The 24,971-nt window shown below is 36.9% G+C and overlaps 2 protein-coding genes, 1 long non-coding RNA gene and 2 other non-coding genes across 5 annotated transcripts in view; 2 read left to right on the forward strand and 3 right to left on the reverse strand.

Annotated features, from left to right (window-relative positions):
* Positions 1 to 1,364: 1,364 nt before the first annotated feature.
* On the forward strand, positions 1,365 to 5,809 carry Rpn5 (regulatory particle non-ATPase 5). Its single transcript, XM_089835447.1, has 9 exons — positions 1,365 to 1,497; positions 1,625 to 1,826; positions 1,900 to 2,136; positions 3,167 to 3,421; positions 4,313 to 4,447; positions 4,525 to 4,640; positions 4,724 to 4,910; positions 4,988 to 5,065; positions 5,392 to 5,809. The coding sequence occupies exons 2-9, from the start codon at positions 1,659 to 1,661 to the stop codon at positions 5,611 to 5,613; spliced, it is 1,398 nt and encodes a 465-aa protein (XP_089691573.1). The 5' UTR covers positions 1,365 to 1,497; positions 1,625 to 1,658; the 3' UTR covers positions 5,614 to 5,809.
* An 8,433-nt stretch (positions 5,810 to 14,242) lies between these two features.
* LOC149679635 (uncharacterized) lies at positions 14,243 to 19,335 on the reverse strand. Its single transcript, XR_016365854.1, has 3 exons — positions 19,249 to 19,335; positions 17,003 to 19,152; positions 14,243 to 16,814 (listed from the first exon to the last, which is right to left on the reverse strand). It is a non-coding gene; the product is annotated as an uncharacterized LOC149679635 (long non-coding RNA).
* Positions 19,336 to 19,463: 128 nt separating this feature from the next.
* Positions 19,464 to 24,971, forward strand: part of LOC149679636 (G protein-activated inward rectifier potassium channel 3-like) — a 55,645-nt gene continuing 50,137 nt past the window's right edge. Inside the window, exons 1-2 of the mRNA XM_089835444.1 lie at positions 19,464 to 19,584; positions 19,676 to 19,755. The gene's annotated coding sequence lies outside the window, so the exon portion shown is untranslated. The remainder of the gene's footprint in view (positions 19,585 to 19,675; positions 19,756 to 24,971) is intronic.
* LOC149679637 (small nucleolar RNA U3) lies at positions 22,686 to 22,901 on the reverse strand. Its single transcript, XR_016365975.1, has one exon. It is a non-coding gene; the product is annotated as a small nucleolar RNA U3 (small nucleolar RNA).
* Positions 23,553 to 23,768, reverse strand: LOC149679638 (small nucleolar RNA U3). The gene has a single exon (XR_016365972.1). It is a non-coding gene; the product is annotated as a small nucleolar RNA U3 (small nucleolar RNA).

Here is a 24,971-nt window from a genome sequence, read left to right on the forward strand (position 1 = left end):
ACTTACTCGTAGCCACCAACCAATGGACTACTTGGTTAGACGAGGGCTTTGGCGTTGATGTCGTCTACCTCGACCTCGCTAAAGCCTTCGATAGTATCCCTCATGATAAATTACTGCGTGCCCTATTTCTAGCCGGAGTTACTGACCAGGCTTTGCAATGGTTATCCCATTATCTAACTGACCGCCGCCAAAGAGTTGTCCTACAGGGTCAGCACTCTCCCTGGGCCCCCATTGAGAAAGGTGTCCCCCAGGGTTCAGTTTTAGGTCCACTACTCTTCAATGTATTTATCAACTCCCTCCCTAGTGTTGTTAAATTTTCGCAAGTTTTGCTATTTGCAGATGATACGAAGCTTTCATCCCGTATAAAATCCCTATCTGACTCCCTAAACCTGCAAACTGACCTGGATTCCGTAGAAGCTTGGGCCTCTGAACATGGCCTCAGCTTCAATATTAATAAATGCGCTGTACTTCACCTAGGATCCTCTAACCCACGGTATACTTATCGTCTCTACGGTCAACCTATCCGTGCCACCCTATCTGAATCTGACCTGGGTGTTACAATGGACCCATCCCTTAAATTTACCTCCCACACCAATAAAGTCTCTAAAAGGATTTATTCCCTATCAGGCTTAATTCGTCGTAATTTTAACAACCGCTCCCCAGCCCTCATTAAAACCCTCTATAATGCATTGGCCCTCCCTATTTTTGACTATGCCTCCCCTATTTGGACACCATCTTCCTCCCTTGGTATTACTGCCCTACAGAAAGCCCAAAACAAATTTACTAAACTAACTCAAAAATTAGATAAACTCCCAGCCCCTTCTCGATTAGAAAAACTTAAAATTGATCCCGTCATTATCCGCCATAAAATTAACAACCTATGTTTACTTCATGACTTCTTTAATAACAAATTGGCACTTAACGTTGAAACTTTTTTCCACCCTGCACCGTATCCCTCTACCCGTGGACACTCCCTTAAACTTGCAAAACCACGCGCCCTGACGTCTATCCGCCAACATCATTTCACCCACACTGTTATCTCAGATTGGAACGCACTCCCTGAATCTATTATTACCATCTCAGATAAATCAAAATTTCGCGCTAAGTTATCGGCTCACTTCAATAATACCCCAAATTGACCTGTAGTCATACCGTTTTTTACTTTGTTACTTATCTTTTTTCTACTTTGTCACTTATTTTTTTTTTTTTTTACTTTGTTACTTATCTCTTTTTGTTTTTTTTTTCTTTTTTTACTAATGTATAACTAAATCGTTAATCTCTGTATAACTAAATCGTTAATCTCTCTCGGTTGTACTAACCAAGCTCTAATGGCTTACCTGTACTGAACTAAATAAATAAAAAAATAAGTCCAAAGGACTAGTTTAAAAAATATCCTTATTTCCCAGCTTGGAAATATATCTCTTCTAAGCAGACGAGACAAAAAATTCGCTTGTCATTCATTGTTAAAAAGCGGCAGTAAACGCGGTGCATTTTCAGGTAATTTTCAATTATTTATATTGAATTTATTATATTAAATAAATAAATTTAGTGTTGAAACAATTTTAAACGTTTATTTTTCATAATTTGATTATTAAATTGAATTTTTAACTGTTTCTTTTAACAGAAAAGTTGATTTGAAAAATCGGTAACCAATAACCATGACTGGGACCGAGTCTTACGTGGATTCAGGCAAAATTGTCAAAATGGAAGTTGATTATTCTTCCGCCGTTGATGAAACGATACCTGAATGCAAAAAATTAGTTGAAGCTGGTAAAATAATGGAAGCCCTTGAAACTCTACTTGCATTGGAGAAAAAAACTAGAACGGTAGGGATTTCACCTACAACCAAAGTTTAATAAGTAAGTTCTATATATCAAGTTCGTTAAACTCTAATTCTAGGGTGCCGATACCCATTCTACCGGCCGGGTTTTGGTCGCGATCGTTCGTTTATGCTTCGAAGCTAAAGAATATAAGCTTCTAAACGATTATATCATCTTATTGACCAAAAGACGCGGGCAAATTAAGCAAGCTGTAACAAAAATGATTCAAGAATGTTGTACATTTGTCGAATCCATGCCCGATAAAGAGACTAGATTGAAATATATTGATACTCTGCGTCAAGTGACATCGGGAAAAGTGAGAAATGTCATTTCTTATTGCCAGCAGGGTTCATACAAACCTGGAAAACCGGGAAAACCTGGAAAAATCAGGGAAAAAAATAGTTGACAAAAACCTCAGAGAAAATTCATGGAAATTTCGAATTTTTAGTAAAATTCAAGGAAATCAGTGAAATTTGCGTCAAACAGGGGCCGAGTAATTAAGCAAAATGTTCATAAACATACCCTCCATAGGATTAACATTACACTATACTTTGGAGGCTCATAACTCTGGTTCTATTAGAGATACGGGGATGTCCTTTTAGTATGTTATAGTCCAATTTGTCCCCCATCCAACCATACTAAAAACTTAGGGCTACGACAAACAGGGGCCGAGTAATTGAGCAAAATGTTCGTGAACATACCCCCCTCCATAGGATTAGCATTACACTATACTTTCGAGGCTCATAACTCTGGTTCTATTAGACATACGGTGATGTCCTTTGAGTATGTTATAGTCCTATTTGTCCCCCATCCAACGATACTAAAAACGTGGGGTTGCGTCAAACAGTGGCCGAGTAATTAAGCAAAATGTTAAAAAATGCCCTCCAAAGGATTAACATTAGACTATACTTTGGAGGCTCATAACTCTGGTTCTACTAGAGATACGGAGATGTCCTTTGAGTATGTTATAGGCCAATTTGTCCCCCATCCAACCATACTAAAAACTTAGGGCTACGACAAACAGGGGCCGAGTAATTAAGCAAAATGTTCGTAAACATACCCCCCTCCATAGGATTAACATTACACTAAACTTTGGAGGCTCATATCTCTGGTTCTACTAGAGATACGGGGATGTCCTTTGAGTATGTTATAGCCCTATTCACCCCCCCCCCCCCTCCTTCGTTAACATTTGCTCCATAGGATACTCCATACACGGGAAAAACCTGGAAAATTCAGGGAAGTATATGGGGAAAAAACCTGGAAATCTCAGGGAAATTTGTTTTCCAAAAGTTGTATGAACCCTTTCTTGGGGATTAAGGGCTAAATTATAACATTGTTTCGCTTAGATCTATGTTGAGGTAGAAAGAGCCAGATTAACTCATAAACTAGCCGTTATGAAAGAAGCTGAAGGAAATATAGAAGAAGCGGCTAATATTTTGCAAGAGCTTCAAGTTGAAACATTTGGATCAATGGATCGTAAAGAAAAAGTGGAAATGATTCTGGAACAAATGCGTCTTTGTCTGGCCAAGAAAGATTACATTAGAACTCAGATCATTAGTAAAAAGATAAGCAGCAAGTTTTTCACCGATAAGGAGCATCAGGTTGGTTATAGAAAATATCACAGTTCTACACATTTTACCTTAAAAGAACGACCTTTTTCTTATTACAAAACAATTAGCATTTAATCGGACCGAAAAACAGGGACATTTGTTTAGGGGCGTCTGCTAGCCAGAACCCCTTACCCCTATCCACGTGGGATTGGTTGAACCAATCCTGTGCGGGTTCTGGCTAGCAGACGCCTCTAAACATAGTAAGACAGTACAGTACAATACAAAACTATTGGCATTTAATTAGTCTTAAAACCAAGAACCATTGCGTCGCCATTGATTTAGTGGCGTCTGCTAGTCAGAACCCCTTACTTCTATGGGATTGGTTGAACCAATCCTGTGCGGGTTCTGGCTAGCAGACGCCTCTAAACATAGCAAGATACAAAACAATTGGCATTTAATTAGTCTTAAAACCAAGAACCATTGCGTCGCCATTGATTTAGTGGCGTCTGCTAGTCAGAACCCCTTTCTCCTATGGGATTGGTTGAACCAATCCTGTGCTGGCTCTGGCTAGCAGACGCCTCTAAACATAGCGAGACAGTACAATACAAAACAATTGGCATTTAATTAGTCTTAAAACCAAGGACTATTCCGCCGCCATTGATTTAGTGGCGTCTGCTAGTCAGAACCCCTTACCCCTATGGGATTGGTCGAACCAATCCTGATTCTTGTGCAGGCTCTGGCTAGCAGACGCCTCTAAACCAATGGTGGATGGCGCAGTAGTCCTTGTTTTTAAAACTAATTAAATGCTAATTATTTTGTAATAGTTAATTTTTTTAGGTGTAATGTTACGTTCCCTGAACTTTACTTTAAAAAATTGTTAATTATATTTTATTTTAATTTAATTTTAAATAGAGTATTAAAATTATGAACTTCTTCCTGTAGGAACTAAAACTTAAGTTCTACCGTTTGATGATTCAAGTTGATCAACAAGAATCATCTTATTTGGCCATTTGCAAACATTGGCGAGCCATTTACGATACTCCCAGCATTCAGGATAATTTGAACAAGAAACACGAGGTTATTAACTATTGTTATTAAGATTAAGCCAATAATTAATTATGATAATTAACCTTTCCCAATCAATTAATCAACAGGCATTGAAGAACGTTGTCTTATATTTAATCTTGGCTCCTTATGATAACGAACAATCTGATTTAATTCATCGTATTCAAGAAGATAAGGCTCCTCTTGAAGAGATTCCAAAATACAAGTTCGTTAACGTTAAACTTAGAAATTCGGAAATGTTAATGTTAATGTTAATGTTATATTCTAATGAAGTTATTTATATTTTAGGGAACTTTTGAAATTGTTTACTTGCGCTGAACTTATTGTTTGGCGTGGACTTTGCCACGATTATGAGAAAGAACTTCGCGAAGGTGGTACCACTGTTCCCCCGAATCCCCCAACCCAAGTTTTTGTCCCTAATACTACTGATGGAAATAAACGTTGGCAAGATCTCAAACAACGTGTTGTTGAACATGTAATTGTCCTTGAGGACTTCTTCAGATTGTTAAATTAAAATAAGTATCTTAACTATTTTGTGATTTTTATTTACAGAATATCAGGATTATGGCCAAGTACTACACAAGAATTAACCTAAAGAGGATGGCCGAACTTTTAGAGTTATCAGAAGCAGTTAGTATCAGTATTAGTAACTTAATACTTGGCTTTTTTCAGGGTAGGAGAGGCCAAGGGTTAGAGTTTTTCAGGGTAGGGGAGGCCAAGGGTTAGAGCTTTTCAGGTGGGAGGAGGCCAAGGGTTAGTGTTAGAGCATTTCAGGTGGGGGAAGGCCGAGGCTTAGTCTTAGAGCTTTTCAGGTGGGGGAAGGCCGAGGCTTAGTCTTAGAGATTTTCAGGTGGGGGAAGGCCAAGGCCTAGAGCTTTCAGTGGGGGCTTTTATATGTTTCCTTATTAATGAGTTAATTAATTTAAAAAGTAAGTCCTTTTCATAAATATCATTAGGAAACGGAGGAAGTTTTATCAACATTGGTTGTGAACAAAACAGTTTGGGCTAAAGTTGATCGTTTGGCGGGTGTTGTTAGCTTCTGTCAACAAAAAGACCCTGATCAAGTTCTGAATAACTGGTCAACAAATTTGAATACATTAATGCAGTTAGTTAGTAAAACTACGCATTTGATTAATAAGGAAGAAATGATTCATAGGCATCTTCATATTGAAAATTAAAATTTGTTTATTTTTTTGTTTAAGAATTTTCGTATTATTAAGTCTTATAATAAATAAACAAACAACAACGTTCTATTCAAAAAGATTCAGATTGTAATTTTTAATTAATTTGCAAGGGTTTTTTTTATTGTTTCGTTGTATTAAACTATTGGTTGCTGTAAAATTTAACTAATAAAATGAGGAAAAGAAAATAACATTTCTTTTTATCTTTTTTCAACCTGTTGTTATTCCGGTGCACTACTTATTTACAGCCCTGCCTTCAAGTCTCTGACCGTCTGACGTTGTTGTGTCGTCTGCTTAAATGTTGCAACAAGTCATGTAAATGGCAATCCCTAAATTACCGCCAACTTGGAATCTGCCGAAAATTGCCGAAAGTAAAATAGTACTTTTCCGACTATGCGTCGTCTGCTAGAAAACACCCTTTGGCTAGATTGACTTGGCTTTAGACTTAAGCGGTAAAATAGAGTAGTAATTCGGCAAATCAAAAGACTAGGCGGTAAAATCCAAAAAACCACGATTAAAGCTAAATAACGACTTCATTTGAATATAATAACGCAAGACCATTTAAATACGTTTAAATATTACAAATCAAAGTAATTAAAACGTTTTCTCTCAACAAAAAAGCCTGCGAAACACGGTACAGTAGTGTGTTTATTTTCGGCATTTTTCGAAACAAAACAAAATTAAAGCTAATTAACGACTTAAACAAGTTTAAATTAATCTTATAATGCTCTTTCAAAATTTTCGGACATTTAAACATCACTTAAGTGGAAAAACTATACTTAAAATCCAATAAACTCCTCCATTGTCTAACGCAATGCCATTTAAACACGTTTAAATAATACTAATCAACGTAAATTCGAACGTTTACTCTCATAAAATAACAGCGCGAAAACTTAGCGGTAAAATTGTCCCTTCATTTTTGGCATTTTCCAAAAGAAAGAAAAAAAAACACTAATTAAAACTTCTATTGGTTCTATCGAACCATTTAACGCAAAAAAAATTAAATTTCGGCAATTTCCAGAAAAACCGTATATATAGCTAACTAACTAATTAAGTAAACTGTTTTCAAATACCAAATCGTTTTGCCTGTTGTACCGAACCACGTAGCACATAAATTGACAACAATGACCATTAAAATAATTTTATAATTAACTTTAATCATTATTAATATTCCAATTTAAACATCAATTCAGTAGAGAATTCGCTTAATACCGATTAAGTTTCATCATCGTCTAATGCAAATGTAAAGACACACCTTTAATCATTAATTACCAAAGTTAATTATACTTAAATGACTTCGTTACGATTTATCTCATTCAAATTACCCGCTACAACAACATGGCTGTCCAAACCAGGTGGTAAATTAGTGTATGGACACTTTCGGCATTTTACAAAAATCACGTCAGTTGCCTACTCTAGAGCGTAGATGGCAACCCCATCCCCATCGCCGTGAAACAAATCAATAGAAAAATGGCTGTCCAAAACCAGGCGGTAAATTAGTGTATGGCCGCTTTCGGCATTTTACAAAAATCACGTCAGTTGCCTACTCTAGAGCCTAGATGGCAACCCCATCCCCATCGCCGTGAAACAAATCAATAGAAAAATGGCTGTCCAAAACCAGGCGGTAAATTAGTGTATGGACACTTTCGGCATTTTACAAAAATCACGTCAGTTGCCTACTCTAGAGCCTAGATGGCAACCCCATCCCCATCGCCGTGAAACAAATCAATAGAAAAATGGCTGTCCAAAACCAGGCGGTAAATTAGTGTATGGACACTTTCGGCATTTTACAAAAATCACGTCAGTTGCCTACTCTAGAGCCTAGATGGCAACCCCATCCCCATCGCCGTGAAACAAATCAATAGAAAAATGGCTGTCCAAAACCAGGCGGTAAATTAGTGTATGGCCGCTTTCGGCATTTTACAAAAATCACGTCAGTTGCCTACTCTAGAGCCTAGATGGCAACCCCATCCCCATCGCCGTGAAACAAATCAATAGGAAAATGGCTGTCCAAAACCAGGCGGTAAATTAGTGTATGGCCGCTTTCGGCATTTTACAAAAATCACGTCAGTTGCCTACTCTAGAGCCTAGATGGCAACCCCATCCCCATCGCCGTGAAACAAATCAATAGGAAAATGGCTGTCCAAAACCAGGCGGTAAATTAGTGTATGGCCGCTTTCGGCATTTTACAAAAATCACGTCAGTTGCCTACTCTAGAGCCTAGATGGCAACCCCATTGCCGTAAAACAATAGAAAACAATGAAAAAATTGCTGTCCAAAACAGGCGGTAAAATATGATATCAACACTTTCGGCAATTTCCAGAAAAACCCTATTTAAAGCTAACTAACTAATTAAGTAAATTGTTTTCAAATACCAAATCGTTTTGCTAGTTGTACCGAACGATGTAGCGCATAAATTCACAACAATCACATTTAAAATAATTTTATAAGTAACTTTCTTCTATCTCGGCATTTTAATTTCCTAATTTAATCATTAATTAAAATGAGAAACCCCTTAAAACCGATTATACTCTATCATTGTCTAATGCAAAGAGCTTTAAATGCGTTTATTCATCACTTATTAAATTTAATTTTACTTTAAAGTCTTCATTACGATTTCTCGCATTCAAATAACCCACGGCCAAAAATGGCTGTCCAAAACCGACGGTAATTTAGTGTTCTATACTTTTTCGGTACTTTACAAAGGGACCTAAGTTACTGTAGAGTCTATACATGGCAAACACTTTGCTGTAAAACAACTCACAAGAAAAATATTGCTGTAGGAAACAGGCGGTAAGATAGTGTTTTAATGTTTTCGGCGTATTCCAAACAAAAATAATCAGGGGCGTGCCAACCTTTTTACTGGAGCGGGGACAAAATCCTACACTGGTAGAGAAAGTTGTGTAAAAATTTTGCACTTGTGTAAACAACTTTGAGCAACCTTAACCTCTTTCCAAACTCATACAAGAGCAAAAATTATTTTGCAGTACTTCAATGTTGTTCAGCACTCATCAATGATCTAAGGCTATACAGTATCTCGCATGCACTGTAAAGTTACGAAGAGGTCCGCATGAACGTGAGATTTAATGCCTGGCCAATTCAATACTCGTGGGATACAGTGGCCACGATTCTACAGGGTGTTTGTGAAAGGTCCATCAATAATGAAAGGGCGTATTTATTGGGCCATTTTGAGTCGAAAATGTTCTATGACATTTTTCCGTTCGGGCCACTGTTTTTAAGTTATGATTGGAGTAATTTACGGATGACCCCTTAAATTTAATTAAGAAATTGAAAGACAGCGCTAATTTAATGAAGGGGTCATCCCTAAAATATTCAAATCATAACTCGAAAACCGTGGCTCGGACGGCAAAATGTCATAGAACATTTTCGACTCAAAATGGCCCAATAAATACGCCCTTTCATTATTGATGGACTTTTCACAAACACCCTGTATAAGGTGCCATTTCTAGAGTAGCATACATTTCTCTCTTTTCGTAAATCGTAGAAAATAGTAAAAACGCAAAGAAAATATGTCTTTAGCCAGAAGTCCATTAAATTAGCCTAGGAAGTAACCAAAAGCGGGGTTTGGGACTCCCCTCTCTTGTGTAGCAATACTGAAGAAGGGCGACACAATTTGCCCTATCGAGAGAGAAAATACTACGATATGGCTAAAAACTATTGGCTGAAAATGAACAATGTATGTCTAAAAGGAACAGAAAACACCCCCTTCCACTGTAAAACCGAGTCCTCTTTAGCATAGAATCAGGAGAAGGGATGGGGCTAAGACCATTAATGGTCTTAGGATGGGGGTGTGAATTTAGGAACAGTCAAGGTCATTCAGTTTTTTATGACTCTTCATAAACCTATTGAAAAAAAAAAACTATTTAACGACCGTGGCCGTTCCTTTTTTTTATTTTTTTTATAAAGCAAACAATCTACCCTTTAGAGATCCAGCGTTCATGGACTGAAGGAGTCACGCCCCGCTCACGTCAAGAAAGACTTCCTAGAGAGGAGATTTCTAACAGTGTTAGGAAAGGGGGAAAATTTAACCCCCTATGCATGGAGTTAGAAGGAGTTCTTACCCCAGCAGAGACGTACGCTATACCAGCTATTGTAATTGTTTACTTCCTAGGCTAATTTAATGGACTTCTGCTTTAGCCTACCTATTCTTTCCCAAAGTTGATAGCTACAATAATTTGAAGCACTATCGGCTACACCCTTTCTCTCTTGGGTTAATTAGCTCTATGATTAGCCACGGTTATATGCGAAAGAATTGCAACACTATACTGTATAGAAAACCGTGGTTGCTATATGTATACATGTTATGCGTAAAGAAAAAATGGTGGAAGTCAGGAACGACACATTCTCGAGACTGTCAAACAATGCGAAATTCTTCATTTCCAGGACTAGTTTAAAAATGATTCTACATTTCTACAAAGATACGACAACCTGAGCTTAATACTGAACTTCAAAACCGTCCTCGAGCGACGATTTTTGAACTATCAAAGCTGTCACTTTTACCAATCCCCTTTACGATTGCAATATTTATGGAATCTATTCGCATGCATCACACTAAATAACTGGGCATCAGCGCAAACTCCATTGGTTATTACATAACTCCACGGAGTAAAAATTGAAGAACTTCAAATAATTTATTTATAAATATTACGAACATGTTAATGATTAAGACCTGTATTTTCTTAATCACTTCCAAAAACTGACTTCCTCTCACAACAATAGTACACTGGGTAATGAAAATTTCACATTCAATGAAATTTTTTACTATTTAGACTCAGTCACCAGAGGGGGCGATTCCCCCGCTGCCCCCGTGGTTGGCACGCCCCTGAAAATAATTAAAGCTAGTTAACGACTTAATACTAAGCTCTACTCGTGTCGCGAATTATAGATCAAAACATAATACCACTTAAATTTTCGTTATGATCTTGATTATTTTGAAATTTAAATATCAATTAAGTTGAGAAATCATTTTAAAACGCATTACATTCTATTATCTTTTAATACAAACCGATTTAAGTACTTAAAAATTTCAATAATCAGTCTCGAAAAGTTAGGGCGAAGAGGAAAATCAAGTGAATTTTTAACTTATTCTCCTAATATTTATAAGAAATATCTCGAAACGATTTTAAAAATCAAAATTGATTCACATTTCATCGATTAATCAGTGGCAGCACGTCCGACCGATTCGACTAATCGTGTAACGTCCTGCTAAAATTATTTCAGCCACGCTCAGTATCGCGCACCACGATTATCACATTGCGCACATTGTTTATCTTATCTCGCTCACAAATTTTGCTCGACAAATCGCGTGCGTGCCAATTAATATTTTGTTGTATGCTCTAATTGTAATATTCCGGGGAATCGAAGAACGGATAGTTTTAGTGATTATCCCCTCGATGAGTTAAAGCATAGACTTATGCCGATGCACAGTTATCGCATCTTATAAATTTATAACATGAACTTATGCCCAGAAGCGTTTGAAAGAGAAAGAATTTGGTAAAACACCCAACTTGAGTTCTTTCGCCGGAATATTACAATTACAGCATAAGTAAATTTATAAGGGTAAAATTTTTATCACTGTTTAGGGTTGGACATCGAGGGGCTATTCACTCTCATTTTATGCACGGTAAATCATTTAAGCATTGTAAAAGATAGCGCTATCCACTCATTAGGGTAGGGTATAGAGGGGCTATTCACTCGTACGATGTGGCTAATATTACGAGCCCTTGGGTCGTCTTGTTTAACTAGAGGCCCTTTTATCGTTAAACTTCTATTAAACTTAGTTATTAGATAATCTAAATTCAGGTGCTTTTTATTTAAATGAGAAATCATCACGATTGACATTCATAGAAATAAGATATCACCATCAATACATTACTGAAAGACCTAAGAATGTCATGTAGCGCCATATTACGTATTTTAAACGAGTATCGGTTTAGAATCATATTAAACCAAGCGATCCGATACTATCGGGAAACCCCTAGTATCGGTGCCGATACCGATATATCCCTAGTATCGGTGCCGATACCGATATATCCCTAGTATCGGTGCCGATACCGATATATCCCTAGTATCGGTGCCGATACCGATATATCTCTAGTATCGATGCCGATACCGATATATCCCTAATATTTTCCTTTGCTTTTAAAATGTTTCTCGATTTCTGGGAAAACAGACGCAACTTCCGATACTAAACACCGCCTTAAATCAAAGCGCGGGTCCAACGTCGGAATATACTTCCTTTTGCTCTTTAAAAATTCTCCTCGATTTCTTTGAATTTTGAAATAGGGGAGCGGGATTGAAAGCGTTAAACCCGTATTGTTGACGGGTGACCAGAATTTTAAAGGGAGTATTGAACCTTCCATTTAAGCAAACGTAAAAAATAATTCACAATGCTTAACCTTAATAGAGCAATTAAATGCTATACTTAAACATTCTAAAACAATTAAATGCTATGCTTAAACTTTCTATTATTTCCTCTTAAAATACACGAAAGGAAAATATCACCTCAGCACAATTCTCTCCCATTCACTCTCCCTTCAATGAACGATGTGGCTAAAAATGGCTGTCCAAACAAGGCAGTAAAATAGTTTCGGCAGGGATAGATTTAATTTTAGAAGTATGAATGGAGAACGGTTAGTATTTACTTCTATCCGACTCATAGCCCAGTATAGAGCCCCTCCCTCCAGCACGTAACGAAAAGTTTAAATTATCTTATTGACTCACTTAAACTACGTTTTGATGACGTTGCTGACGTGGACGGCGAAAAATACGTAATTCCTTTTTACCTCTGTCACTATGACTTGCCTAGCTTCTTTCATACCCCTCAGTCCCGTGGAAGGGGGTCCGGGACTTTGACGACCGCCCACATTACTACGTTCTCCATTCCTACTTCTAAAATTAAATCTATCCCTGGTTTCGGCATTTTCATAAGACACCCTAATTAAACCTAAAAACTATTTAAGTAAGTTTTTTTTTGGAACACCAAATATTTTTAACAGTTCTACTCTATCTTACCGCCTGTTTCCTACAGCAATATTTTTCTTGTGAGTTGTTTTACAGCAAAGTGTTTGCCATGTATAGACTCTACAGTAACTTAGGTCCCTTTGTAAAGTACCGAAAAAGTATAGAACACTAAATTACCGTCGGTTTTGGACAGCCATTTTTGGCCGTGGGTTATTTGAATGCGAGAAATCGTAATGAAGACTTTAAAGTAAAATTAAATTTAATAAGTGATGAATAAACGCATTTAAAGCTCTTTGCATTAGACAATGATAGAGTATAATCGGTTTTAAGGGGTTTCTCATTTTAATTAATGATTAAATTAGGAAATTAAAATGCCGAGATAGAAGAAAGTTACTTATAAAATTATTTTAAATGTGATTGTTGTGAATTTATGCGCTACATCGTTCGGTACAACTAGCAAAACGATTTGGTATTTGAAAACAATTTACTTAATTAGTTAGTTAGCTTTAAATAGGGTTTTTCTGGAAATTGCCGAAAGTGTTGATATCATATTTTACCGCCTGTTTTGGACAGCAATTTTTTCATTGTTTTCTATTGTTTTACGGCAATGGGGTTGCCATCTAGGCTCTAGAGTAGGCAACTGACGTGATTTTTGTAAAATGCCGAAAGCGGCCATACACTAATTTACCGCCTGGTTTTGGACAGCCATTTTTCTATTGATTTGTTTCACGGCGATGGGGATGGGGTTGCCATCTAGGCTCTAGAGTAGGCAACTGACGTGATTTTTGTAAAATGCCGAAAGCGGCCATACACTAATTTACCGCCTGGTTTTGGACAGCCATTTTTCTATTGATTTGTTTCACGGCGATGGGGATGGGGTTGCCATCTAGGCTCTAGAGTAGGCAACTGACGTGATTTTTGTAAAATGCCGAAAGCTTGAAGGAGAGAGGAATGGAGTGGAAACCCCCATACCTATAGCGTTGCTTGTGTACCCCCACCTACGGCACCGTAGTCCTCCCAGCATCCTCAGCGGTTAGGTAGGGTCGTACGTCACTCGTACTGGATGAAATTGTAAAGGGCGCTCCCTCTATCTTAAAAATAGAAACTAGCTCTCATACAAATAAAATGGCGCTACGCGGCAGCACTTAGCAATCGCCTACCGAAGGGTAGGGGCGTGCGCGAGGTACATTGGGAGAGATACGGTGCCGCAGGTCGCCCATCATCATTTCCAATCCATCTCAACTCCCTTATCCCTGCCGAAAGCGGCCATACACTAATTTACCGCCTGGTTTTGGACAGCCATTTTCCTATTGATTTGTTTCACGGCGATGGGGATGGGGTTGCCATCTAGGCTCTAGAGTAGGCAACTGACGTGATTTTTGTAAAATGCCGAAAGCGGCCATGCACTAAATTACCGCCTGGTTTTGGACAGCCATTTTTCTATTGATTTGTTTCACGGCGATGGGGATGGGGTTGCCATCTAGGCTCTAGAGTAGGCAACTGACGTGATTTTTGTAAAATGCCGAAAGTGTCCATACACTAATTTACCGCCTGGTTTTGGACAGCCATTTTTCTATTGATTTGTTTCACGGCGATGGGGATGGGGTTGCCATCTACGCTCTAGAGTAGGCAACTGACGTGATTTTTGTAAAATGCCGAAAGTGTCCATACACTAATTTACCGCCTGGTTTGGACAGCCATGTTGTTGTAGCGGGTAATTTGAATGAGATAAATCGTAACGAAGTCATTTAAGTATAATTAACTTTGGTAATTAATGATTAAAGGTGTGTCTTTACATTTGCATTAGACGATGATGAAACTTAATCGGTATTAAGCGAATTCTCTACTGAATTGATGTTTAAATTGGAATATTAATAATGATTAAAGTTAATTATAAAATTATTTTAATGGTCATTGTTGTCAATTTATGTGCTACGTGGTTCGGTACAACAGGCAAAACGATTTGGTATTTGAAAACAGTTTACTTAATTAGTTAGTTAGCTATATATACGGTTTTTCTGGAAATTGCCGAAATTTAATTTTTTTTGCGTTAAATGGTTCGATAGAACCAATAGAAGTTTTAATTAGTGTTTTTTTTTCTTTCTTTTGGAAAATGCCAAAAATGAAGGGACAATTTTACCGCTAAGTTTTCGCGCTGTTATTTTATGAGAGTAAACGTTCGAATTTACGTTGATTAGTATTATTTAAACGTGTTTAAATGGCATTGCGTTAGACAATGGAGGAGTTTATTGGATTTTAAGTATAGTTTTTCCACTTAAGTGATGTTTAAATGTCCGAAAATTTTGAAAGAGCATTATAAGATTAATTTAAACTTGTTTAAGTCGTTAATTAGCTTTAATTTTGTTTTGTTTCGAAAAATGCCGAAAATAAACACACTACTGTACCGTGTTTCGCAGGCTTTTTTGTTGAGAGAAAACGTTTTAATTACTTTGATTTGTAATATTTAAACGTATTTAAATGGTCTTGCGTTATTATATTCAAATGAAGTCGTTATTTAGCTTTAATCGTGGTTTTTTGGATTTTACCGCCTAGTCTTTTGATTTGCCGAATTACTACTCTATTTTACCGCTTAAGTCTAAAGCCAAGTCAATCTAGCCAAAGGGTGTTTTCTAGCAGACGACGCATAGTCGGAAAAGTACTATTTTACTTTCGGCAATTTTCGGCAGATTCCAAGTTGGCGGTAATTTAACGAGCGACTAAAGCCCCGACACTTTTGGGGGCCGAAAGAGGGGTGCCTTGTGGGCGGGAGAATCTCGTCTGGCCTTCATTGGACGCTTTTCGCAGGTTTTTTTGCCTTTTCTCCTTAAATTGTCGCGATAATAGCGTACAAAGGCTCAAAATGTCAGTCCAACACTGATATTCAGTCAATTCCTCTTCATTTCTTTATCACTGCGACAAGAAGTATGTATCTTACTCCTGGAGAAGAACGTGTTTCATTATTTTCAAAGCTCATGCTTTTAAAACGTAACTAATGTCAATTATTTAAACTAATTACAGAATATTACTGATAATTATGTTTCACATATTACAATATGTGTATTGGATGGAATGCTTTTCTTTACGAGTTTCTGTCTGCGTTTTTTCTCGGCTTTTAAGTGAAAGAAGCATGGAGTTATTAAAGGGGATATGAAAATGTAATATTAATAACGGAGATTGAACCCGCCAAATTCAGTTTGCAGTATAGACATACAACATTACGAAAATTTCAAAGACTTGGAAAAGTTTCCCGACTTGACCTAATAATCCTTCCCGGGATTTTCGTCTTTAATCTATCCTAATCTAATCGTGAAGTAAATTTTACCACCACCAGAGTCAAGTATAGTACAGTCATATTTTAGCCCAAAAATAGAGGGAACGCGCAACAAATTGAAACAAAGCTGAAAATTTCAGATCTTATAGATTTTTGGGCGCTCTTTAACGTGGTGTGGTCTCCCACACTCTCCCATTGGAGGAATTTCCGCCATATTGGAAAATGGCGGACAAAATCGAGAAAACGTTTAATAACTCCGGTTCTACTTAACCGATTAACACGTAATTAGGCTTTAATTGTAGATCACCTTCAAACACATAATTCAGCTCTTAAGATATTTTGCCCTACAACTAACCGGAAGTTCACAATCTGACCCTGAAGATTAGCCTCATATAAAAAATGGGGATTTAAAGCATTTTATGGTTTCTATATTCAGAATGCATTTCCAAAAATTAAACATATAGTTCCTATTACTGACAAATTTTGTTTCTTTTCTGACAAGAGCTATAGTGTATAGTATGGGAGAGGGTTAAACAGCCTTTGTACCATCATAAAACTTAGTGTTTTAATATATACCATTGTTCGCCCACACTTGTCAATACGGCTAAAGTCGAGTTAAAGCGTGTGAAACAAAGTTGAAAAAACCAAGTGTATACTTTAAATGAAGATTGTGGAATTGATCTTTTGAATTAGCTTCTCTTCCACCAACAAGTGCGGCAGCACCAAGTTCAAACGTGGCTTGGAAGCAGCCTAAATGCTAGAGAATGGGGTTGGAGACAGGTAGGATCTGAACTCAAACCAATCTTTACCACTCTACAACCTTCTCCAGCTGAGCTTCTGCAGATGATCCCTCGTAAATGCAAGGAAGTCTGTGACTTGAAATGTGAATGCGGTAAAACTGGTCCAGTCTGTTCTTCAATTTGTAGACAATGCAAGGGAGTATCTTGTTCAAATAAACATAGATTTTGAGGCTCAACCTCAAGCAGAGGACTATGATTAAACTTAAGCTTAACCAATATTGATAAATATACTAATATACAAGTTGGTAAACCAAAATAAACCTCTCCGATACGAGACGCAATTAAGAGGCTATTCTTAAATAATTAAGAAAATATAATTGATATTAATTACTTTAGGCGTCAGTAGTTTAACGTAATTCTACTGAAGTCGTTTTAAGATTAGCCTCATATAAAAAATGGGGATTTAAAGCATTTTATGGTTTCTATATTCAGAATGCATTTCCAAAATCGAGAAAAAGTTTAATAACTCTGGTTCTACTAACGCGATTAACAAGTTATTAGGCTTCAATTGTAGATTACTTTCAATCACATAATTCATCCTATAAGATATGTTGTCCTACAAATAACCGGAAGTTCACAATCCTGCCCGGAAGGTAAGGCAAATCTAATTTTTTAGTATTTCGAAACGGTTTCAAGCGAAATAAATGCAAAGCGGGTTTTAAACCTAAAATATATTATTTTACCTCTTTAAGTGACGATGACGTCACGGAGAGGTATTATACTGGACGTGAATGGGGTGGGGTGTCTGTCTGTGTGTGTCGGTCACCGCGTTCGCAGTTGGCAAATCGGAGCAAACGTGTTCGCAGTATAATTTTCGGCTTCTACTCCCAACGTTAGGATCAAGAAGTGCGTGGCGATCGGCTAGGGTTACGAGAAACGTCTAGCCTCCCAATTGCAGGGCTTCAACCAAAGGTTCATGCAATTGTGGATTTCTTATCATTTATTGTGAATCAATATATACACTAAATTTCCAAAAATTGTTAAAGGTGCATACGCTAGAATTCAAACGTCAACAATAGCTATGTTTAAAATTATTTTAGGAATTAAGTTTCTTAAAACGACTTCAGTAGAATTACGTTAAACTACTGACGCCTAAAGTAATTAATATCAATTATATTTTCTTAATTATTTAAGAATAGCCTCTTAATTGCGTCTCGTATCGGAGAGGTTTATTTTGGTTTACCAACTTGTATATTAGTATATTTATCAATATTGGTTAAGCTTAAGTTTAATCATAGTCCTCTGCTTGAGGTTGAGCCTCAAAATCTATGTTTATTTGAACAAGATACTCCCTTGCATTGTCTACAAATTGAAGAACAGACTGGACCAGTTTTACCGCATTCACATTTCAAGTCACAGACTTCCTTGCATTTACGAGGGATCATCTGCAGAAGCTCAGCTGGAGAAGGTTGTAGAGTGGTAAAGATTGGTTTGAGTTCAGATCCTACCTGTCTCCAACCCCATTCTCTAGCATTTAGGCTGCTTCCAAGCCACGTTTGAACTTGGTGCTGCCGCACTTGTTGGTGGAAGAGAAGCTAATTCAAAAGATCAATTCCACAATCTTCATTTAAAGTATACACTTGGTTTTTTCAACTTTGTTTCACACGCTTTAACTCGACTTTAGCCGTATTGACAAGTGTGGGCGAACAATGGTATATATTAAAACACTAAGTTTTATGATGGTACAAAGGCTGTTTAACCCTCTCCCATACTATACACTATAGCTCTTGTCAGAAAAGAAACAAAATTTGTCAGTAATAGGAACTATATGTTTAATTTTTGGAAATGCATTCTGAATATAGAAACCATAAAATGCTTTAAATCCCCATTTTTTATATGAGGCTAATCTTCAGGGTCAGATTGTGAACTTCCGGTTAGTTGTAGGGCAAAATATCTTAAGAGCTGAATTATGTGTTTGAAGGTGATCTACAATTAAAGCCTAATTACGTGTTAATCGGTTAAGTAGAACCGGAGTTATTAAACGTTTTCTCGATTTTGTCCGCCATTTTCCAATATGGCGGAAATTCCTCCAATGGGAGAGTGTGGGAGACCACACCACGTTAAAGAGCGCCCAAAAATCTATAAGATCTGAAATTTTCAGCTTTGTTTCAATTTGTTGCGCGTTCCCTCTATTTTTGGGCTAAAATATGACTGTACTATACTTGACTCTGGTGGTGGTAAAATTTACTTCACGATTAGATTAGGATAGATTAAAGACGAAAATCCCGGGAAGGATTATTAGGTCAAGTCGGGAAACTTTTCCAAGTCTTTGAAATTTTCGTAATGTTGTATGTCTATACTGCAAACTGAATTTGGCGGGTTCAATCTCCGTTATTAATATTACATTTTCATATCCCCTTTAATAACTCCATGCTTCTTTCACTTAAAAGCCGAGAAAAAACGCAGACAGAAACTCGTAAAGAAAAGCATTCCATCCAATACACATATTGTAATATGTGAAACATAATTATCAGTAATATTCTGTAATTAGTTTAAATAATTGACATTAGTTACGTTTTAAAAGCATGAGCTTTGAAAATAATGAAACACGTTCTTCTCCAGGAGTAAGATACATACTTCTTGTCGCAGTGATAAAGAAATGAAGAGGAATTGACTGAATATCAGTGTTGGACTGACATTTTGAGCCTTTGTACGCTATTATCGCGACAATTTAAGGAGAAAAGGCAAAAAAACCTGCGAAAAGCGTCCAATGAAGGCCAGACGAGATTCTCCCGCCCACAAGGCACCCCTCTTTCGGCCCCCAAAAGTGTCGGGGCTTTAGTCGCTCGTGTAATTTAGGGATTGCCATGTAAATCGTTTAAAAGTTGGCCTATTTAGGCCTTTTAGTTTTTTATTGTTTTAAATTTGTTTTTAATTAGTTTATAATTTCAATTATTTATTAAAGCAATAATAGTAAGTATTAGTCAATAGCTTTAATAAACTTAGGCCTACCTTTCATTGCAATTTAAGCAAACATAAGTTAAAAATGACACAATCCTTTTAGGAAGTAATGTACCATCTGTCCTGCACAGCCTACAGGCGATTAATTTTAACTAGAATTTTGTTTTGCAATGCTTAAAATTGGTAAGCACCTATTTATTTTATTGTTCTGCACTTCTGGCAGGTTATACATCAGAAATACATAGATTTGTTCTTGATTACATTTTACGGGAAGCCAAGGCGAAGTTAGTATATCAATTTATTTTAAACCGTTAGATGGCAAAAGCGTCGCCAAGGGTTAAGAAAGATTTTATTTTAGCGCGAAAATTTAAAAAATATTGATAAAAATGCTTCGACTAACCTATTAGTAGACTTAAACAATATCTATGGAAAATTAGTTTACATTAAACTGCTAGTTACAAAGACAATGTAACATTGTTATCTAAACATTTATTGCCCAACTAGTATCGTTAGAGATAGGGGGGTATAGACTGTGTATCCCTCCCTCTAGGCTCGCTCTTTTAAGAGGGGATACTGTTACAGTAGGCCAGGGTGGGAAATAAGGATTTTTTTAAACGGGACATTGGGCCAGCGACCCCTCTGGCCTGGAATAAATAAACTGGTCCATGACCACTGACCAGGGCGCGTCGTCTGCTATATTGAAGAAGTGGATAATTAAAATATATTAGCTAATGTCTGGACTCTGGAAACCCTTGAATTTTCTTAGTGGTCCTGTGGACCATTGACCCCCCTCCGATTTCATTTTTAAACTGGTTATTTGCCCTGTGCCACCGCCTTATTTCCCACGCTGCTGTAGGCTCCTAGTAGGGGGATGACACTTAGCTAGAGATAGTACTGTACTGGCACAGTCCACTACTCTAGAACCCACCATACTTCGGTACAACCACCTTTTTCCCAAGACATTGAATTCTCCTACACTCAATTGTTAAAAAACAAAATTACTTGTTTACTGGTCCTCCTCCACTAAGCCGATGATTGTAAAAAGTTCCTGAACTTCTAAAACCTCTTAGAGGAAACTGGAGTTCAGTGAAACTAGTTAAATCCGCTTTAGAAATAAATATAAAAAGGAATAACATAACATACAGTCACTTGTCCGAGGAACAAGTTGAAATTTATGGGTAAAGCGGCATTCTATTTGAAGACGGATGATAGAAATTACTATTCCAAACCAAAATAAATTGTCCCTTTCACGCGAGGGTGGATAAGATAGGACTAAAAGGCTGAAATATAAAAATTATAAAACAATTTATAACACTCGCCTTTTTGAAAATGTCAGCGTTTTTGAATTAAGTTAGGGAGTAAAAGTGCATGCTAAGAGTTGTAATTATTTTCGTAAGAGCAAAAGTTCATAGAGAGAAACGAAAAGTGTACTTCATTAAGCTTTCTTGCGCTGTGTAATTTGAGAAAACCCCCTTTACCCTCAGAATAGTGTCGACCCCCTCTGCGTATAGACCTTTTCGATGTAAACAAAGGGGGTAGGAAACCCTCAGTATTATGACTTAGAAGAGGGTTCAAACATTGCCGTCACTGCGCACTTTCATGATACAAAATTACTACAGCGCAGGCGCCAAAAAGCGAGATGGAAGGCAAAGTTTTACCCCCTTTATGTTACATCGAAATGGTCTACTATTACCTTCACGACCTTAGCACAGGTAGCAGGTGCTAGATCTAGTACCAAGAATTAACATTTGAATCACTACCATAGCGAACTATTTTCTATAAACCTTTGACCTCAGAAACGTCTTCTCTGATTGGTTGGTTCGATTAGAGGTTGAGAGGAGGTGCGTTTGCTTCTCATTTATTTTACATGGCGTCTAAAGCCAAAGGCCGGAACTATGAACGAAGTATACTTTAGGTTTTTATCTCTGAGCTTTTGATAACAGTCGTGGATTCATTCTTGTATTACTAGGATTAATTATAATTTATAATTAGGAACTTTTAGTCTCGTGACGAGTTTAAGTGTTGTTTTGAGTTTTTGACGCACACTACGTTCTTAACAATGAGGACAAATTATTTTTTAAGTTTTTAAACAATTAAGGATTGGGTTATTGAGAACGTATTGAGTTTGTTTTCAATGATTTCGCAGATTTTGGTGAAATCGATTTTTGGTCTGAAGTGGATTTTCGTGTTAAATTGAATTTTTAATACGATTTAATTGAATCCTTTGTGTAAAGACGTTTATAATAATGGCAGCTCTATATAATCTTTTCATTGTAAGAATCTTGTGTTTATATAAGCCCCGCTTGATTATCAACGCCCAGCCCAAGCTTTAATTTTGCAGGGACATTACTCTTAATCAGCTGGTACTCATTAAGTAATATTTTCAAAATTGGCATCCATCTTGTAAAATGGCAGCCTGAAATGTAAAAAAAAGTACCTTTTTAACGGAATAACGTCCGTAAATTTCAACTGATTTGACTGGCATTTGTATACTGGATCATTACGTAATACAAATGGGTTTGAAAATGACACCATCTTTTAAAATGGCTGCCATAAAAGTAACAATAACATACTGACGAAATACTGCCTATACATACCTACCTGGGCAAAGCCATTCCCCTTTGATAGTATTTCGTAGAACCGGTATCATTATGAAATCTAAAATTTATTCAACTTTGAACCTTATCTTCAAGGTCATAGACAATGACCATATGTTTTGCTACAAACGTATTTCATAAACCAATTTCAAACATTTTAGTCTTTTAGAGGACAGTGCCCTGATTGTTTTTCGCTTTGAAGTATTTTAAACAAATTACACGCCGTTTCATTTTGTCAAGAATAAACGTCTTGACTTTGACAAACTATATTATGCTAATTTGTTGTTGAAATGTCATCGCTTCCACCATAAAGCTTTTAATACCACCAAAGAGGGTATAGACTATAGAGACGGGAGTAGAAGGCATAACTGCAGCGTCCTTGCTTTGAAATATTTTTAAGCTGATTTTAGGAGGAAATTACAAATAAATAATTAAAACTTAAGCTGTCACCATAGTATCAGCCCCGAAGAAGGTTGGTTAAATGTGTAAGAATTATTTTTAATTGGTTAAAGAATGGCCACTCAGCTTCGATCTTTTCCCTCCAACGATTGAACAAGTCAATCGAGGAACGATCATCAATGAAGAAGGGATTTCCGTTATGGAATTCTCAACTTCCGCTTCCCGCTCAGGAAAAGATCGTGAAGCTCATCCTCGTGGTTTAGTTTGCCTCGAGTTTGGATGAACAAACACGAGAAGATATACTATAGGAATGATCCCTTGAAGTATGATCTTAATCTGAGAAGGATTTCGACAAAACCTTTATAGAATTACGTGCATAGTATGATCGAGCCGTAGATGGTAGATTTATTCAAAAATATAACAAAGTGAATCCAGAATAATTACGTTTTAAAATTTGAAATGACGTAGCGTACTATAATCTAATGGATTATCGAAAAATAACGATACGTTTATGATGATTAAAAATTAGTGAAGTGTTGAAATTTCATCGCATTCACCATAAAGGTTTTGATACCACCAAAGAGGGTAAAAAAGGGGAGTAGAAAGTTTGGCTGGAGTGTTCTCGCTTTGAAAATTTTCCTCTGAACTTCCTGTATGCGCGCGCATTTTTCTCTGCGCTCTTGCTATTGGTTGAAATATTTTGAACAGTATAATAGGAGGAAAAAGTACAAAAATAAATAAAAAGAAATATGAGAACTCAAAGAATGTCTTGCTAAAGCAGCGCTGCCCCTAGTATCAGCCGCGCAAATAGGTAAAGTTTATTATTTTCTAATTGCATGCATACTTGTTCAATGGCAGAAACAACTCCTCAGCACTACTTTCTCTACTGACATCTCAGTAATTTGTGTTGGCCCCAAGTGCCATCCGCGATTACGGTTTGGGGTGTAGGCCTGTACAGATTATTTTTGAATTAGTTAAAGAAAAGCCACTCAGCTTCGATCTTTTCCCTCCTACGATTGAACAAGTCAATCGAGGAACGATCATCAATGAAGAAGAGATTTCCGTTATGGAATTCTCAACTTCCGCTTCCCGCTCAGGAAAAGATCGTGAAGCTCATCCTCGTGGTTGAGTTTGCCTCGAGTTTGGATGAACAAACACGAGAAGATATACTATAGGAATGATCCCTCGAAGTATGATCTTAATTTGTGAAGAATTTCAACAAAAGGCTTATAGATTTACGTATATACTATGAATGAGCCGTAGATATTAGATTTATTCAACAATACAACAAAGTGAATCCAGAATAATTACGTTTTAAAGTTTGAAATGACGTAACATACTATAATCTAATCGTTTGTCGAAAAATAGCGATATATTTGATGATTAAATATTAGTGAAGTTGCGATCTATTTAAGAAAAACTCAAGACTGGCGCCCAGCCTGTAACCGAAGATTTCGGTTAAGGGTGTGAAAAGTCAGTGAATTTGAAAAATGTCATGAAAGTCAGTGAATTTAAAAAATGTCATGAAAGTCAGTGAATTTAAAAAATGTCATGAAAGTCAGTGAATTTAAAAAATGTCATGAAAGTCAGTGAATTTAAAAAATGTCATGAAAGTCAGTGAATTTAAAAAATGTCATGAAAGTCAGTGAATTTGAAAAGTGTCATAAAAGTCAGGGAATTTCATATAGAGCCTTTTCAAATTTCGGGGGGTAAAGTGGAGGTTTGTGTTTTACCAGCTTGTTTTCTTAAGATTGAACATCCGGTATGTGGATCATCCAAAGTCGTAAATTGAAAGGATCTGTTGGCTCCGTAATTTTCCTATAATTGTACCATCATGAACTAATGCGTTTATTAAGTTCATGTTACTAGCAAATCTTGAGCCTATGTAGTTCACAATAAACATCACTACATGCACTAGCTTTCAGAAATCTATCCCAATGTCAAACTCAAGGAACGTATTCTTTTGGTTATATCAAGAAGTGATATCTAATTTACTAGGGAGAAGGGTTAAAATCGCCACATTTCCAGCTTTATCTCCAGTTCAAACGTATAGTAGGTCCGGAGTTAATCCCCGCCTCTAAATTACAACCAGCATCTCACTGGTTCTGTAAAACTCACGTCAGCGCGACGCGAATGACGAAAATTACGTATTTTCCGACTGAGGAGAGGCGAAATAGCCCGGCCTCCTTTTACGTCCCCCCTTGTATTTTGAAAGGGGGACTGAGACTATGGCGCGCGATTACTTAGGCATCTTATACCTTCTCTCTAATAAACTATACATATCACTTCTTGGTTATATTTAAAATTTTTTATTCGTGAACTAATTATTTAATATGAATGAAGCATCAACTGCTCGACCTTGAGGACGAGTTTCCAAAACACACTTCCCACATGGATTATGTT

Source organism: Phalangium opilio, unplaced genomic scaffold (genome assembly GCF_054372755.1).
Source record: "Phalangium opilio isolate 3A_F unplaced genomic scaffold, DU_Popi_V2 ptg000041l_1, whole genome shotgun sequence".
Lineage (NCBI taxonomy): Eukaryota > Metazoa > Arthropoda > Arachnida > Opiliones > Phalangiidae > Phalangium > Phalangium opilio.

Excerpts from the sequence above, each read along its gene's own strand:
- Rpn5 (XM_089835447.1), top strand. The coding sequence starts at position 1,659 with ATGACTGGGACCGAGTCTTACGTGGATTCAGGCAAAATTGTCAAAATG. Across the intron at positions 3,422-4,312 it reads TCACCGATAAGGAGCATCAG|GAACTAAAACTTAAGTTCTA; the intron begins GTTGGTTATAGA and ends TTCTTCCTGTAG. Across the intron at positions 4,448-4,524 it reads ATTTGAACAAGAAACACGAG|GCATTGAAGAACGTTGTCTT; the intron begins GTTATTAACTAT and ends ATTAATCAACAG.